Source organism: Fundulus heteroclitus, chromosome 1, assembly GCF_011125445.2.
Source record: "Fundulus heteroclitus isolate FHET01 chromosome 1, MU-UCD_Fhet_4.1, whole genome shotgun sequence".
Taxonomy (NCBI): Eukaryota; Metazoa; Chordata; class Actinopteri; order Cyprinodontiformes; family Fundulidae; genus Fundulus; species Fundulus heteroclitus.
This window is the reverse complement of record NC_046361.1, coordinates 14,428,885-14,446,786: the sequence shown is the minus strand read 5'-3', so window position 1 is coordinate 14,446,786 and position 17,902 is coordinate 14,428,885. Positions and strand designations below refer to the sequence as shown.

General features: G+C 41.6%; 1 protein-coding gene across 1 annotated transcript in view; it reads left to right on the top strand.

Annotated features, from left to right (window-relative positions):
• Window positions 1-17,902, top strand: part of ubr4 (ubiquitin protein ligase E3 component n-recognin 4) — a gene marked incomplete in the record, with an annotated part of 74,416 nt that overhangs the window by 53,557 nt on the left and 2,957 nt on the right. Inside the window, 40 exon segments of the mRNA XM_036135910.1 lie at window positions 77-155; window positions 267-509; window positions 633-801; window positions 898-1,042; window positions 1,160-1,245; window positions 1,330-1,417; window positions 1,721-1,914; window positions 2,004-2,243; window positions 2,329-2,467; window positions 2,579-2,704; window positions 3,324-3,452; window positions 3,547-3,896; window positions 4,077-4,167; window positions 4,281-4,365; window positions 4,665-4,792; window positions 5,069-5,198; window positions 5,293-5,453; window positions 5,537-5,646; window positions 6,049-6,190; window positions 6,374-6,455; window positions 6,538-6,711; window positions 6,985-7,106; window positions 7,783-7,980; window positions 8,067-8,147; window positions 8,258-8,345; window positions 10,991-11,118; window positions 11,307-11,414; window positions 11,541-11,657; window positions 12,122-12,312; window positions 12,433-12,606; window positions 12,719-12,818; window positions 12,909-13,127; window positions 13,219-13,332; window positions 13,930-14,072; window positions 14,153-14,278; window positions 14,361-14,555; window positions 14,649-14,873; window positions 15,072-15,162; window positions 16,290-16,452; window positions 16,562-17,101. Of these exon segments, the coding sequence (XP_035991803.1) occupies window positions 77-155; window positions 267-509; window positions 633-801; window positions 898-1,042; window positions 1,160-1,245; window positions 1,330-1,417; window positions 1,721-1,914; window positions 2,004-2,243; window positions 2,329-2,467; window positions 2,579-2,704; window positions 3,324-3,452; window positions 3,547-3,896; window positions 4,077-4,167; window positions 4,281-4,365; window positions 4,665-4,792; window positions 5,069-5,198; window positions 5,293-5,453; window positions 5,537-5,646; window positions 6,049-6,190; window positions 6,374-6,455; window positions 6,538-6,711; window positions 6,985-7,106; window positions 7,783-7,980; window positions 8,067-8,147; window positions 8,258-8,345; window positions 10,991-11,118; window positions 11,307-11,414; window positions 11,541-11,657; window positions 12,122-12,312; window positions 12,433-12,606; window positions 12,719-12,818; window positions 12,909-13,127; window positions 13,219-13,332; window positions 13,930-14,072; window positions 14,153-14,278; window positions 14,361-14,555; window positions 14,649-14,873; window positions 15,072-15,162; window positions 16,290-16,452; window positions 16,562-16,626 (5,739 nt within the window).

The following is a 17,902-nucleotide window of genomic DNA, read 5'->3' as shown; positions in this document are numbered from 1 at the left end:
TCCCCATACAAACATTTTGTCTAGATTCAGTTTAGTTGTCTCAGATGATAAGGCTAAGTTGCTTTTCATTTTGCAGATGGAGCATCTGAAAGCATGCGCTGAAATTGCTACGCAAAGGACGATCAACTGGCAGAAGTTTTGCATGAAGGATGACTGTAAGTTGATTCAGAATACGTTTAGGGGTAGGGGCAGAAAAACACTTCCAGCCAGTACTTGCTAACATTATTTGCGTCTTTGATCTTTCCTTCGTTCTCGTTGCTGTCCAGCCGTGCTGTACTTCCTGCTCCAGGTCAGCTTCCTGGTGGATGAGGGCGTTTCTCCAGTCCTGCTCCAGCTCCTCTCCTGTGCTCTCTGTGGTAGCAAAGTGCTGGCCAGTTCCTCCTCTGGCTCCTCATCATTGTCTGGCGGTGGCTCAGGTAGTGCTGGTCAGGGAGGCGCTTCCCAGTCCTCTCAGAGCAAGTCTTCCAGCAAGAAAAGCAAGAAGGAAGACAAAGAAAAGGACAAAGAGGGTGAGATGTAGTGTTTAGTGGTAAATGTCAGATTTTGATCAAAGCTCCAGCCCTCCTCTTTTTATAAAAATACAAAAGCAGCAGATTCTCCTGACGGTTAAATCTCGTCTCTACTGATTACAGGTGATGGTGTGAGCAGCCAGGAGGATCAGCTGTGCATGGCTCTGGTCAGTCAGCTGAACAAGTTTGCAGACAAAGAGACTCTGATCCAGTTTCTGCGCTGCTTCCTACTCGAATCAAACTCCTCTGCTGTTCGCTGGCAAGCCCACTGCTTGGCATTACATATCTACAGGTAATGTTGAAACTTTTTTTTTTTACTCACATTGTTTAAAAAAAAAAGGTATAATTATAAATTCTTGCTTTTGGCTCGTGCTAAATTTTTGTACAGGAACTCCAGCAAATCTCAGCAGGAGCTTCTGCTGGAACTGACTTGGGCCATCTGGCCAGAGCTTCCTGCATACGGTCGCAAAGCTGCCCAGTTTGTTGACCTGCTGGGATATTTCTCACTCAAAACCCCTCAAACAGAGAAAAAGGTTTGATTTAAAGTACTTTAAGTATGTGGGGGTCTAGTGAAAGCCCTAGTTCTGTCTGAAACTGACTATAATTCATAATAGAAAGTTGTTGTTAATCTGTTGTCTTGTCCATCCAAGCTGAAAGAGTATTCCCAGAAAGCTGTGGAGATCCTGAGAGCACAGAACCACATCCTGACAAATCACCCCAACTCCAACATCTACAAGTATGTATATACAATAAGAAATGAGTACCAGTTCAAGCATTAAAACATACCCGGTATCACATAATTTGTGGTTTTGTCTTAAAGCACCCTCTCTGGTTTGGTGGAGTTTGATGGCTTTTTTCTGGAGAGCGACCCCTGCTTGGTCTGCAACAACCCCGAAGTTCCCTTCTCAGTAAGTATAAAACTCACACAAAACTTTTTTTTAAGAGTCTCACAAACTATTCCCATCAAGTCCTCATTGTTAGACTCTTAAACAAATTCTGTGGATTTAAATACTCTGTTTAGTGCCAATAAGTAAAACCTTTAGTGTAGATTATAGCAGTCTTAGCAAGCTCATTCACAGTGGTGTTAGAATATCTCGACTTTTGATTATGAGAACAGAAAAAGAAACGTAAAAGACATCGGTAAAAAAAAAGTCCTAAACAAAAACAAAAGCATGTTATTTTAAATGCTTCTTTTTCCTTTTCTGCTCTAGAATATCAAACTATCATCTATCAAAGTGGACACCCGCTACACCACCACACAGCAGGTGGTAAAGCTCATCGGCAGCCACACCATCAGCAAAGTCACGGTGAAGATCGGTGACCTGAAGCGCACCAAAATGGTCCGCACCATCAATCTCTACTACAACAACAGGACTGTCCAGGCTATCGTGGAGTTGAAGAATAAGTACGCTTTGGGGAAGACCTACTTCATCGAATTAGTCGCCTGATAATGTAACAGTATTAAGTTGTAACTTTTGTTGTGTTCTGTTTTAGGCCGGCTCGTTGGCACAAAGCAAAGAAAGTTCAGCTGACCCCTGGACAAACTGAGGTGAAGATCGACCTCCCGTTACCCATCGTTGCATCCAACCTGATGATCGAGTTCTCCGATTTCTACGAGAACTACCAAGCCTCCACCGAGACCCTGCAGTGTCCACGCTGCAGCGCTTCTGTGCCCGCTAACCCTGGGGTGTGCGGCAACTGTGGCGAAAACGTGTACCAGTGCCACAAGTGCCGGTGAGCTGCAGGTTTTTTCTCTGCACGTCACCGCTGGGTTGTAGGTGTTTTAAAGCGCTCGTTGTAAGTTATTATTTATCTTCAGGTCCATCAACTATGACGAAAAAGACCCTTTCCTGTGCAATGCATGTGGTTTCTGCAAATACGCCCGATTTGACTTCATGCTGTATGCTAAACCATGCTGTGCAGTGGATCCCATAGAGAATGAAGAAGACAGGAAAAAGGCAAGAGTCTATTAACCAAGACGAACACTGAGACCCTTTGCTGAAAATATCTCTTGCATTTTAAGTTTTTGCTTTTTGTTAAAAAGATCTGGACTGTGTTTGTGTTTTCAGGCTGTGACTAACATCAACACCCTGCTGGACAAAGCTGACCGCGTCTACCACCAGCTGATGGGCCACAGGCCTCAGTTAGAAAGCCTTTTGTCTAAAGTCAACGAGGCAGCGCCAGAAAAACCTCAGGTGAGTCACATGACCGTTTACAAACTAAAGTACAACAATTAATCTTCATATATTTGTTGAATATTATTTCAACAAATAATGTTTTGTTTAACTTGGGCTTTGTATTGTGAATGGATTTAAATTTAGGCAGATGTTTTAACTCCACTCCATGCTTTTGGAATCAGATCTGTAGTGAACCGGGATTCACTGAATTAATCTGATTATGATCAACCACTTTTGTTTGTCTTTTGTTTGTTTTTGCATGCAAATAGTTCCTTATTTTGGCTTCTTTTTATCTTCATTTTGCTTAGTAGTTTAGTTAAAAAAATAAAATAAAAATAATAATAATCTTCATAACCGTTTGAACTTGTGGGGGTTTGTTTCCCCCACATATGCAGGCCTATTTTGATCTCATCTGACCAGTTTTGACCACCAAATGTAATGGTTGCACTAGATTTAATTAAGGTTTCTGAGTGTAAAGATTGTTCAATACAATTGCACTTTTCAGTTTTGTTATTTTTGTTTGTTTTTTAATTTTCTTTGCGAAATGACGCAACTGCACCCACTATAGTGTTGGTATGAAGATATGTTTCATGTATTCCAGTCGTGTTTTTACGGCTCTCTACCTTGTTGCTTACAGGATGACAGTGGAGCAGGCGCAGGACTCGGTGCATCCTCCGCTAATGTTAACAGATACATTCAGCAGCTTGCTCAAGAGTACAGCGGCGACTGCAAGACATCATTTGACGAGCTGTCCAAGATAATACAGGTGAGGGGGCCAAAAAGCTGCTGATGTTCCATAAAACACAAAGCCGCATCTTTCGTTCCTCCACATAACTGTATTCCTTACATCTCGTTTACAGAAAGTGCTCGCATCTCGGAAGGAGCTCTTGGAGTATGACCTGCAGCAGAGGGAGGCAGCCACCAAGTCGTCCCGGAGCAGCAGCAGCCACCAGCCCACGTTCACCGCCAGTCAGTACCGCGCCCTTTCTGTGCTCGGCTGCGGCCACACCTCCTCCACCAAGTGCTACGGATGTGCCTCCGCCGTCACGGGCCACTGCATCACACTGCTGCGTGCACTGGCCACCAACCCGGCTCTCCGGCAGATCCTCGTCCTCCAGGGTCTCATCCGGGAGCTGTTTGAGTATAACCTGCGGCGAGGTACAGCGGCCATGAGGGAAGAAGTGCGTCAGCTGGTCTGCCTCCTTACCAGGTCTGTTCCTCGGTCCAGAGCGCCGCGGCATTTCAGTAGTAGAGATGTTGCTGTTAAATCTTCAACTTTATACCTAAAGTCTTCTGCTTTTAAATATCTCACAAAAAATTCTTACAAAGTGATTCACTTATTGAGCTGATTAATAAATTCTCCTTCTACTTTGCTGCATTCCTTCTTCAGAGATCATCCAGAGGCGACTCAGCAGATGAACGATCTCATCATCGCCAAGGTGTCCTCCGCCCTCAAAGGTCACTGGGCCAACCCCGACTTGGTACGTTATCCCTCACATCTTTGGACATCGTTTAGGTATCAGACCAATGTGTTTAACTCCCTTTAAGTGCTGAGCAGCTTTGGTGTGACCAGAGACTCTTTTGGCCTCACCAGGTTAGTAATTTGCAGTACGAGATGCTCCTGCTGACGGATTCAATCTCCAAAGAAGGGGGATGCTGGGAGCTGCGATTGCGTTGTGGTGAGATCAAGCTCTTATCCTGTTTATCTTTTTAAAAGTTCTTCCTGATCTTTTGTAATCAGACTCCTGGAATAGCTCATTTTTTGCTTTGGCTTTTAAAAAAAATTTTTGTATTCCTGCAATACAAAAAAGTTATTTTCCACTAACATTTTGTAGGCTGCTGAAGTTTTAGATGTTTCTGCTCCATGTTTTCACAGCCATTATTACTCTATATGGTTGACGATTTGTTTGCAGATTTCTGTCAGTGAGGTCTCAGCTTGAAGTTTCTTTTTTTTTTTCCCTCTTTTGTCTGTTTTTAGCTCTTAGCCTGTTCCTGATGTCAGTAAATATAAAGACGCCTGTAGTTGTGGAAAACATCACTCTCATGTGCCTGAGAATCCTGCAAAAGCTGATAAAGCCCCCGGCACCAACGAGCAAGAAGAACAAGGTAAATACAGCTGGAAAAAATATTTAGGTTGTTAGGTGTGAAGAATGAGCAGTAGGGATCCTTTGTAGCCTAAATTCAGAAATTATAAACAAAAAATAATAACAAAATGACTAAATTGTGGCTTGAGAATCTTCATCTCAGGCCGATAAACACGGTATTTTACTTTTAACCTGTTTTGTCACTGAATCTGACACCATTGGTCTTCATTGCATGTGTGAAATGCTCTACTACAATAAGCCATTTTACGTAGTGTTTGTGCTTGCTTCTTTTTTAAAGGATGCTGCCACCGAGTCTTTGACCACAGTCCGGCCATACAGTAATGAAATTCATGCTCAGGCTCAACTGTGGCTGAAGAAGGATCCCAAAGCGTCTTATGATGCCTGGAAGAAGTGCCTCCCAGCAAGATGTAAATGCTTCACATGGACAAATATTCAATACATATGTAGAGATTGCTTGTAATGATAATCCTTTCACTTTTTGGTCTATTTACGTTACCTCAGGCCAGGAAGCTGTGTCGAAGCCACAGGGGAAGCCTGAGTTAAGAAAACAGTATCTGCAGGAAAAATATGTATGGAAGTGGAAGCAGTTCATGAGATCCAGGAAAGGTGAAGGCCTTTTCCCTCGTCTGCTCAAACTGAGCCATAACAACTGGCTGCGGCAGGTAATACAGGTTTGAGGTAGCTTGTGTGAGCTAAATTAGCTGCTGAAGCGCATTCAGCTTACAACGTGAACTTCTTGTTGCAGGTGCTGTTTACTCCAGCTACCCAGGCTGCAAGACAGGCTGCATGCACTATTGTGGAAGCTCTTACCACAATCCCCAGCCGCAAGCAGCAGGTGTTGGACCTGCTTACCAGGTAGGGATTGGAAATGTAAACCTTGTAACTCGAAGCTATCGGACCGTGCAAAATCAAACGTAAAGGTCCTGTCAAGTTCATCAATTATACGCTGTTTGAGAAAATGGAGTATGGTGTTAAGAGAGATATGTAAATGTCAAAATGGAAAGAAAATTGTTTAAAGAAACGACAAAACATTTTAAAATACACAAAAAAATTAAATATGTAACAATTTGAATAAAAAGTAATGTATGTACAATACATTACTTTATATATTTTAAGTATAATATGTACTAAAATGAAAAATATATATAAAAAAGTTTTGTTTATCATAAATAAAACATATTTTGCTGTAATTTTATTCAAGGATCAATCTTAACCAGTAAGCGATCAGTATGGCCAATACTCTGGTGTGTTTTGCAGTTACCTGGATGAGCTGAGCGTGGCTGGAGAGTGTGCAGCAGAGTATCTGGGTCTGTACCAGAAGCTGATCAAGCCCACACACTGGAAGGTTTACCTGGCGGCCCGTGGAGTTCTGCCCTACATCGGAAACCTCATCACCAAGGCAATATATTATTTATATGTAGAAAGATAGACAACGTTTTGAACCTTTTTTAAGGTTTGCTTTTTAAAAAAAAACTCCAATGGTGTTTTAAAATTCAATAAAGTTGACAAAAATGTGAGTAGTAAATCTATTAGAAATCTATGAGTGAATGTTACATGTGGGTTTGTCATTGAATTCTTGCAGGAAATAGCTAATCTCCTGGCTCTGGAGGAGGCTACTCTCAGCACAGACTTACAACAAGGCTACGCTCTGAAGAGCTTAACTGGTGCGTTTGACTTCCTCCTGTTTTATAACGCATATTAGTTTTGGTTTTCTGTCTTAATACTCTGTGTTTTCTGACATTGTAGGCCTACTGTCCTCTTTTGTGGAGGTGGAGTCCATCAAGCGGCATTTCAAAAGTAGGCTGGTTGGCACAGTACTGAACGGTTACCTGTGTCTGAGGAAGCTGGTGGTGCAGCGCACCAAGCTGATCGATGAGACCCAGGACATGCTGCTGGAGATGCTGGAGGACATGACGACAGGTCTGCACCGACTCACTTTAAACAAAAAAAATACTCTCTCCCCAAATAGCTAGACATATTTGATTTTGTTTTAAGCATAGGCGCATTGGGTTTATTTAAAGTTTTAACCAATTTAAGTGAACTCAAATGTACTTTACTCTTACTCCTTTACTCGAAAGACTCAGCTGAATCTATTTTTGCTTTTCATTTAACAATAAAAAAATCTTCACAAAGGCAAAATTGTACTTTTCTGTATTCTGAACAGTCAAAATGCGATTGTGCTTCTGTCAATAGGTACAGAGTCTGAAACCAAAGCCTTCATGGCCGTGTGCATCGAGACGGCAAAGCGGTACAACCTGGATGATTACAGGACCCCCGTCTTCATCTTTGAGAGACTGTGCAGCATAATCTACCCTGTAAGTTCCTGTGCGCATAAATACTATATATATATATATATATATATATATATATATATTAATGTCTGTCTGTCCATGTGATATATTATATCGATATAAACAAAATCAAATCTTAAGAAAGACTGCAAAGAATGCCCACAACACATAATAAACAATTAATAAACACATAAAATTACAGAAAACCCATAACATAATGCTGTAATCATAGACTGTAATGTATATTGAAATATTAGAAATGTCATATCGCTGTTATTGAATAAAGTTATATCACGTAAAATCTCATATACTTTTGTTTTAACATGTATTTAAAACAAAACTTCATTCTGAATGTGTGGCGACTTTTATTTTGCCGTGGCGGTGCGCCATGATCGATTAAATGTAGCGGAAACCCTGGTCTGTGTTTTATGCTGGTTGAATTTTTTTAAAGCCTGTCTTCCCTAAAAAACAGAATTAAATGAATGATCAAGCTTTATATTTGATTCAAGCTTGAAAAATGGACCAGAAAAGCTCTGAAAAATGCTATTTTTGATAGAAAAAATGTCAGAACCCTGAAAATAGGTCCTTTATGAACATGAAAAAAGAAATGTTACATTCCCATTACATCACCTCTAATTAATAACAGTTGAGTTCAGTGTTAGCTGATGGGTTTTGATGAATTGTGTCGTTTTCTGTGTAGGAGGAGAACGAGGTGACTGAGTTCTTTGTGACCCTGGAGAAGGATCCAAACCAGGAGGACTTCCTGCAGGGCCGCATGCCGGGCAACCCGTACAGCAGCAACGAGCCTGGCATCGGCCCTCTGATGAGGGACATCAAGAACAAGATCTGTCAGGACTGCGACCTGGTGGCGCTTCTTGAAGACGACAGTGGCATGGAGGTAATTATGTTTCTTAAATGACGGTATTCTGCTTATCGGGAGGTTTGCTGATGTTAAAATCCATTTTTCTGGCATCTGTGTTACAGCTTCTGGTCAACAACAAAATCATCAGCTTAGATCTTTCAGTGGCAGAGGTCTACAAGAAGGTGTGGTGCCCTACCAACGAGGTGAGAGTCACTTTGGTTTTATTGTTCATTAGTCTTATTCACATTTGATTCTGTAAAGTTTTTCAGTAAATTTGTTTAATCCATCGATCCTGGCCTTATCTCTACCAAAGGGTGAGCCGATGAGAATCATTTATCGAATGAGAGGCCTGCTGGGAGATGCCACTGAGGAGTTCATAGAGTCGCTGGACTCAACCACAGGTTTGATTTTAGATGTTTAGAGTTTCTTTATTTTTTTGACACGGTCCTCAGTCCGTAACGCGTTCTTCTGTTCTCTTATTTGAATATTTTTCCCTGGTGTTGAGCACTGGTAAAGATGTGTAAAAAACCCTTAAAGTTGCATAATCTCACAAAGAATGGTTTGAAAATAAGGTACTTTTATTCAGTGGGGAAGAAAACCTGGTTATGAAATAATTAGTGCTGTCAGTTAAACGCGTTATAAACGGCGTTAACGTAAACCCATTTTAACGCCGACAATTTTTTTGTCGCCGTTAATCGCGCGTCACGTCAAAACACACACACCGTTCCCTAATGTTTTTTCCCCCGCCGCGCTCTCCGGACTGTTTCTTTTACCCTCGGCGCTTTACATAGTTTCAAGAGAGCTAGAGACTGCAGCAAAAGAAGTTTCTTTTACCCTCGGACATATGCGACTTTGGGCTTCTTTTTTCTAAAAGCGCTTCTAAATTTCATGAGTCACGGATTGTGGGTTTTTTGGGCAGGTTTCTGAAAGTGAAATGTAAAAGTGAAAGTGTATCCAGCTGAAATATCCCTCCGCCATAGGAGCCGACGGTAGTAAAGGCAGACAGAGCAACTCTGCACGTATTTTCTGCAGTTTACGGAGCAATAACAGGTGATAACTGCTGAAAGTAGATTACTTGGTGCAGATCACCATTTTAAGCAGAGATTGGTTCTGAAGATGAGTTTTTAACATGCTGATAACATTGCAGAAACCCAACCCATAAACCGTACTTTAATGCTTATTAATTTGTTTTCTCTGTATTTGACAAACTAAGGCTGAATTACGTTGCCAAACGAAGGACCTGGAGTTACTAAACAGTTGCTAAACAGTCTCTTTCAGGGTACTAAGCTCCTGCCCAGTTGCAAGCAAATTGTAAGACTGGAATGACTTGGAAATTTAAAAACCTTTTTCCAGGATTAAACTCTATGAATATGGATATAAACAGCAAGCAAAAATATTCAAAGAAATTATTGTTGTTGGTGTGAAAGCTCAGAATTAGATGTGTGAGAGAGAGAGTGAAGAAATGAACAAATCTTATGACTTTATTGAAATGTACAATTTTTATTAATTTATATGTTTATGCATAATACCATGTCTAGCTTTGTTTAAGAGGCAAAAAAAATATATCGGCATGAAAACAGGTATTTATTTACACATTTGTTTACACACTGTGTAAACATCAGGGCGTCATGATTAGTCATTTAGCCATTATAGTCCAGAGTTTAACATTTGGCACCAGGATGTTTTCATTCCAATTCTGAAAAGTGCTTGAAAAATAACAAAATAAAAATATTTTTTGGATGAATTAACTTATTGAGCTACAGAATCATCTTTTATGCCCTCCTGTCTTCAGCTCACGCTTCAGCTTTTCTGGAGGATTTAGGTCTGAAGAAGGAGATAAGCCGTAGAAGAAGGTTGCTTTGTGTCAGAATCGTTTCTGTTGATTTCTTGTCTGGTTCTGTTCAAGGACCGATTTGTCATTTCACAACCTGAGAGCCAAATCAAAGGCGTATCATTGTAAACCTTTCATGTAGGTAATGTTCAGTTTTTATGGAGGAGCACAGTGCATGGAGACAGTTTAACTACACAAATCATATAATTTTCACATCATTGATGTAAACAGATGTTGCAGTATCACCAGCTACATTTTAAACAAGTTGTGAACGCTTCTTAGTTTTACTCAGCTGTCCGAAAAAGTTTTTTGATTCAGTGGAAAATAACTTTCCGATCTGATTTGGCAGAGCGACACCTAGTTCCCGCCTACCAAAGGCTGGTTTTACCCAATAACGGCATCTAATGAGAATGTAAGCAGCAGACGTCATGAGGAACAAGAGGTTACGCTGGGCAAGGCGCTTCTTGCTGAAATTATGGATTCTGACAAAAACGATGTTACAGCAGCAGCTACGCGTGCGTCCTCCTGGCCGCCATGTTTATGTTGGTTTGGCCGTGGCTCTGCAGCTCTTGCTTTCGTCACACCTGTATGTCCCACTGTTAACCATAATACTGCCCTAAACAATCAACAGGTAGATGGGGTCTAATAGTTGTTATACTGATGCTTAGTAAACCCAAGATCTTACTTCTACCTACAGTTCTCCAACAGTAAACTTGTGTTTTTTTGGGGGGGGGGTTTATCGTCTTGCTCACCGTATGGGGACCAGATAAAAATGAGTCGTCGTCCAGCCTAGTGGTTGTAAAAGTTGTCTTTGTGCTATATTTATTCCCCCTGGGAAAACAGGAAGTCATTCGATTACTAATTAGGGGCTCTTAGAAACTATGATTAACTTAAAACATTGACGTATAGATTGGCATTGGTAGGGATCCCAGTAGTTGTATCACTAGTTATTTTGTTCTAACAGGTATTTCCTAATGTGAGATTTTTTTTTTCTGTAGCTCAATAAGTTAATTCATGTTAACTGTTAAATTTTATGACCTTTTCAATGTGAGATTATCCTTCAGCAACAAAAGATTTACCCGTATTCAGGGTTTCTACACATCTTTAGAAGGGCCGTCAATAAATATGAGCAGCGCCTTGATTAAAGGTGGATCCGTATGAACGTGTCAAAGGCCCACTTTCATGGTCACTAATAGGGGGAAAATTTGATTACAGACGAAGAGGAGGACGATGAAGAGGTGTACAAGATGGCGGGAGTCATGGCTCAGTGTGGAGGACTGGAGTGCATGCTCAACCGGCTGTCTGGGATCAAAGATTTTAAACAAGGAAGACATCTGCTAACAGTAAGCCAAACCTGCTAACTTAGCCGTAGCTTGAATCTTTGAAGGCTGTCATGCAGGAGTCGACTCTATAAATAAAGCTGATCATAACAGCTTCTGTTATGTTATGTTATCTTAACCTAAACGTTGCAGCTTCAGAGGTGTGATGTTAACTGTTTTAGTTCCTTAGTTAACTCTGTGTGTCTTCTCAGGTTTTGCTGAAGCTGTTCAGTTACTGTGTGAAGGTGAAGATCAACCGGCAACAGCTGGTCAAACCAGAGATGAACACGCTCAACGTCATGCTGGGAACGCTGAACCTCGTATGTCTTTCAGAAATGTCACAACACAGTGATAAAGTTGCATTCAAAGTAGTTTGGAGTTTTAAAGGCTTTTATAACTGGATATTTGTGATTATTTATGAAATCTTCATTTTTAATCCTTTTTAGGCTTTGGTTGCAGAGCAGGAGAGTAAGGACAGCGGTGGGGCCTCCATAGCCGAACAGGTTTTGAGCATTATGGAGATCATTCTTGATGAAGCCAATGCAGAGATTTCAGAAGATAAGGTAAGATATTAAAGTGTCCCTTTAGTATAAAAAATAGTTATGCTTTGAATTAGGACTGCTTCATGTTAGTAAATCATTTAATGATTGTGTTAATGGCTGTCTTTCTACTTTAGTTGTTGCAAACATTGATTCTAGGTAATAAATAGTCGATCCAGCTACTGGAAAAATAAAATTCATTATTTTTAACAAAAACAACATGGTTTTGTAGAAAAAAATTGCAAAGAAACAACTAAGTTGTAGTTTCTTTTTGACTTAAAACCTTTTTTGCTGCATTAAACACCAAACATGTTGCTGGCATAGAGCCTGAATGCATGGTACCTGCACAATTACCCAATATTTATTAGTGTCCAAGTAGTTATTTTCAATATTGATACTGCATAAAATGAAATTGTAAAAGAGAACAGTTTCACGTTTGTTTTTCTTTAATTATTTGACATGAAAACTGTCCTTTTCTACCTTTGTAGGGTAACCTTCTGCTCACAGGGGACAAAGACCAGCTTGTCATGTTGTTAGACCAGATCAACACCCCCTTCGTGCGCTCAAACCCCAGCGTGCTGCAGGGTCTGCTGCGCATCATCCCCTACCTTTCCTTTGGTGAACTAGAGAAGATGAAGATCCTGGTGGAGCGCTTCAAACCGTGCTGCAGCTTTGACAAGTGAGAGATGCTGCGCCCTCACAGGGAGACGCACCAGGATTATTAAACGTGAAAAATGAAGCGTACTTCTTTAGGTTACCTTTGTGGAAGTGATCATTATTGTTTTTATGTTTCTCTAAGGTATGACGAGGAGCACAGCGCAGAAGACAAAGTGTTTTTGGATTGTTTCTGTAAAATTGCCGCCGGAATCAAGAACAACAGCAACGGCCATCAGCTGAAAGATCTGATCCTGCAGAAAGGAATCACTCAGAGTGCACTGGACTACATGAAGAAGCATATCCCAAATGCCAAAAAGTAGGTCTCCTTCAACTCCAAATATCCCGAAGATGGTCATTTTTGAAACAGGGGTCCATTTGGTGTAAAAAAAAAAAATTTAAAATTAAAATGTTTTCTTCACTTTCATCAGTCTAGATGCAGATGTGTGGAAGAAGTTCCTTTCTAGACCTGCTCTACCCTTCATCCTGCGACTGCTTCGTGGTCTGGCTATGCAGCATCCACCCACTCAGGTATAACATATCTGAAATGTAAATATAAATGATAATTTTACACAACAACGCTTCTGGTTTTTGCTTAAATGTCTTTTTTTTTATGTCCAGCTGTTGATAGGAACCGATTCAATAACCAACTTGCACAAGCTGGAGCAGGTATCCAGTGACGAAGGCATTGGGACCCTGGCAGAGAACCTCCTGGAGGCTCTGAGGGAAAACAGGGACGTCAACCTGAAGATTGAAGCAGCCCGCAGGGAAACCAGAGCTGAGAAGAAGCGAATGGCTATGGCCATGAGGCAGAAGGCTCTGGGAACTCTGGGCATGACGGTAGTCTCACATATGATTTCCCTTTCAGTTAAATTGATATTATTGTATGAATAGTGTGTTTTTATTAAGTCCCTTCATGTTTACCATTCAGACCAATGAGAAGGGGCAGGTGGTCACAAAGACCTCACTGTTGAAGCAAATGGAGGAGCTGATAGAGGAGCCGGGGTTGACCTGCTGCATCTGCAGAGAGGGTTACAAGTTCCAGGTAGCTAACACATCCAGAGTGTCCCAAACTGAACACAGTACGATGTATAACACACTGCAAAAACACACCTTAAAATAAGTAAAATTTTCTTAAAATTTGGGTTTTTGTCCTTGATTTGAGCAGGTAAATAATATTATCTGCCAATGGAATGAGTATTTTGACCCCTAAAATAAGATAACTAGACATCCTGTACTTGAAATAAGATGATGGAGACGAGTTGTTCCTATTTTAAGTGGAAAAATCTTATTCCATTGGCAGATTATCTTATTTACCTGCTCAAATCAAGGACGGATACACTCATTTTAAGAAAATATTACTTATTTTTAGTTCAGTTTTTGCAGTGCAGTGTGATCTGCCATTTTAACTCAACAACAAAGTGGCACGGCTAAGAACGATAGATTGCCTTTAAAAATACATATAACCTGTTGAAGAGATTCAACGCTGGTAAGTCACGAGATTTAAAGCTTTGGAAGCATTTTAGTGGATGTGGGACCTGAGATAAGATACGCTAGGTCCCTCTGGACAGACGCGCACTCCTCATGTTAGTTTAAAGCTTAATGATTCAAACCTTTTCCCTTTTGTCTTCTTTTCCACTAGCCGACCAAAGTTTTGGGTATTTACACTTTCACAAAGCGCGTGGCCTTGGAGGAATTTGAAAACAAGCCTCGCAAGCAGCAGGGCTACAGCACCGTGTCCCACTTCAACATAGTCCACTATGACTGCCATCTGGCCGCCGTCAGGTAACTTTATCCTCTGCTCTCATGCTTCAGCAGTCTGGATCTGTCCCAACGCAGAGCTTTTATGTTTTTCCTCTCATCAGGCTGGCTCGCGGTAGAGAAGAGTGGGACAGCGCCGCTCTCCAGAACGCCAACACCAAGTGCAACGGCCTGCTGCCCGTCTGGGGGCCCCATGTGCCAGAATCAGCCTTCGCTACATGCTTAGCAAGGTAACATGCTTCATCCTACATGGAGGGAGAAGATATTTCATCGTAGTCGCTCTTTCTCTGCTGACGATGTCTTTCCACGCAGGCACAACACATATCTTCAGGAGTGCACAGGTCAGCGGGAGCCGACGTACCAACTGAACATCCACGACACCAAGCTGCTGTTCCTGCGCTTCGCCACCGAGCAGTCGTTCAGCGTGGACACAGGAGGCGGGGGCCGAGAGAGCAACATCCACCTCATCCCCTACATCATCCACACAGTGCTCTACGTTCTCAACACGTAGGAGTCTTGTAACGATCGGCGTGTTAAATGTGTCCTGTTTGGATTTAACTATTGCCTGACTGCACCATGTCACAAACTCTGTCGCCTCAGTACAAGGGCCACGTCCCGGGAAGAGAAGAATCTGCAGAGTTTCCAGGAGCAGCCGAAGGAGAAATGGGTGGAGAGCTCGTACGAGGTTGAAGGGCCTCATTATTTTACCATCCTGGCCATGCACATAATGCCCCCTGAACGCTGGAGGAGCTCACGCCTTTACTTCCTTCGAAGGCTACTGGTGGCCGCACATGCACGCAAAGTCTCTGCAGCCTCCGCAAACAAGTACGACACTTTTATTGGTCCTGTTTGTTTTTCATGAAGCCGTCTGCCATACTTATGACAGCGAGGCCAGGCTGCATTTTACTTCGTTAGTTTATTTCTAGGAACCACTTTTACTCCCAGTATTGATTTAATGTTGAACACACATAGGAGCATTTCTAACTTTTTTGTTGTTGTTGTTGTTTTTTGTTCAATTATCAGAGTCACAGATAAAACACCAAAGGAATATGCAGTGTACCGCTCTCCTCTTCTCTTCTGGGGCCTGGTGGATCTCGTCTACGACATGTTCAGGGTAAATGCTCTCTAGAATCCGCTGAAAGCCGTGATCTGCTTGACTACTGGTCTCCTTCCTGTTTTCTCATTTGTCTTGATGCTGCTTTAAAGTTTGGTCTTGTATGGATTTGTGTCTGCCAATGGTATGCATGACTCTTTCCAAGATAAAAAAATAAAATAAAAAAAAAGAACAAGACAGAAGTAACAGAAGAGTGAGGATGTTTGGTATGTTTTAACAAACATCCTCACTGGTATCAATGCGTCTGAGAGGAAGTAGTGATAGCAAAGTCTCCCATGTGGTGTAATTCACCACAGATGAGAATGGCCGCTTGTGATTAAAAACAACAGAGACATGTGGTATTCAGATAGACGTAATTTCTGCACCAGCATCCATCTACAAGTTCTGCCTTAAAAAGTCGCTTAAGCTGATGCTGCACATGTGATTGTAGGAAGTAAAATCATTTGACTTTGCCTCTAAAAAAAGACCCTCCACTACAACTAATTATTGTTGGTAAACCTACATGATGATGGTTTGTAGAGCGCGTTTACTGATTTACCGATACCTTCCAAGGTCACCAGCAGATGTTTTACCAAATAATGATGGAACAAATAGATTTATGCTCACAAACGTCTGCAGTCGCCTCTGGCTTGGTGGCGATTCCAGCTTCACCCTCAACCCTTAGGTTGGTCTTTCTGCACAAGTCTCTTTATTCTGTAGAAACAACTGTGTCATGTGTTTGGAGCAAAAAAAAAAAAAAAAAAAAAAAAAACCTTTCACATGGAGAGAATAATTAGTCCTCTTAAATAGTTTACTTTTACAATTTTCTTGAACTTGCTGCATCTCGGCGTCTTTAAAGAAATTGAAATGGCTCAATCTTCTGTGTTGCCAGTAAGGAGAGAGACATCAGTTTGACGTGTTGCTAAGACAAACATTAAATCAACTTTCCGTTTACCACAAAGACAGCTGTGCTTTACCACTCCGGGTCAAACATAACCATCTATGAGTGAAATTAGAAGCTGTGGAAAAAAATAAGCAGGTCAAAACTTACTTAATGGTCTTATGTATTTGCCATTTATTCAGAATGTTTTAACTAATTAAAGTGTTATAACGTAAGCTCAAACATGTTCTGTTCTCCTGATCCACAGAAAGTACCAACCAGCAACACAGAGGGGGGCTGGTCCTTCTCACTGGCAGAATACGTCCGTCACAACGACATGCCCATCTACGAGGCCTCAGAGCGCGTGCTCAGGGCCTTCCAGGATGAGCTCATGCCCGCAGAGTCCATGTCCGAGTTTTTTGATGTTGTAGGTCAGTAGGAACGCACGTTTGACACATTTTTTTGAGAAATATTTGGAACATTAACTCCAAACTAATTTGAAATTGGGTCAGAGTCGTAAAGAGTTTCTTTCTCTTTCAGGTCTCCTCTCTGAAATCCCAGACCCAGACCTCTTCCTGCAGGATTTGTTGAACTCTCTGCCCTGAACCAACCACAAATCAACCCCCTCTAACACGCAAATATCCCTACAAATATAATCGATACAGCTACCAACTCCAAAAAAAAAAAAAGAAAAGAAAAAAGAAGAGAAAACTAAAGGAAGTTTACACTCTGAGTCACAAAGAGTACATAGTCTACACCACGCTCTCTACCCAACCCCCACATCCACATGACATCTCAGAATAAACCAAGCAAAACTTGTGTGTAGTCTACAAAAAAAATAAACCCATCCTAACACCAAGACACCGCTTTTTAAAGAGGAACGACACGCTACAACAGAATTTACTCTCTGCCGGACTGATACCAATGGCGAAGTCTTCATTTAAAGTCATGATCCTGTTTATTTTCAGTTTTTTTAACAAGCTTGGGCAAAAAAAAAAGACCGTTTTAGAAACCTTGTGAAAATTCTGGTGTGCTGTACATGTCAAAAGGCTGAAACTGTCTATTCTGGGGAGGGGGGGGGGGGGGCAGCAGCATCATCACGGTCAGGCGTTAATGTTTTGATTGACGGCAATGACTCGTGACTTCTGTTTTGGGGTGATTCTGCTTTTGGCTTTGAAGCCCCCTCCCCAGCTTCAGGGTGCAGTGTTAGAGGACCCAACCCTTATTAGGAGTGGCATTTGATTTTATCTTTTCCTTTTTGTTTGTTAGCTTTGAGTGGGTTTGTGGTCGGGGGTGGGCGGCGAGGTTTTAACTTGGCAGAGGGCTTTCTTAGTCTCACGGTTGCAGTGCCTGTCCTTTTGCTCTGCTGTTCGCTCTACAACTACATGTGGATCCTAACTGGAAGTTTTGAGTCATGGGCGGGAGGATAAAAATGTCTTAGGTTTGTTTTATCGACACCAGAGGTGAAAGGGGGGATTTAAAAGACGGACTCATTTTGGTTTCATTTCTTCCATAGATTTCTGCCTTTTTGAAGCACATTTACGAAAGTTTCCATCTGTTGCAATGAGATACCAGACATGTCTAAAATGACAATAAAACAGACCTGCATCACATGCTTAAACACTTTCCTCTTTGACTGACGGTTTTTGGTTTGGTTTCGTAAACTTGTAAGGCCACTTTCCGCTCTTTTGACTGTAGCGTTTCGTCATAACCGACTACACTGGCGGCTACCGCAGGTGTTCAAGTGAAGTGGATCGGTTTCTCACCCTCAGCGACTCATTTAGCTGCCGATGACGGAAAGCGTTGTTCTTCAGATCTAAATGCATGGTGTAAACGTTCCCCAGGTCAACATTGGTTTGCTTTTCCCACCGCTACAATGTT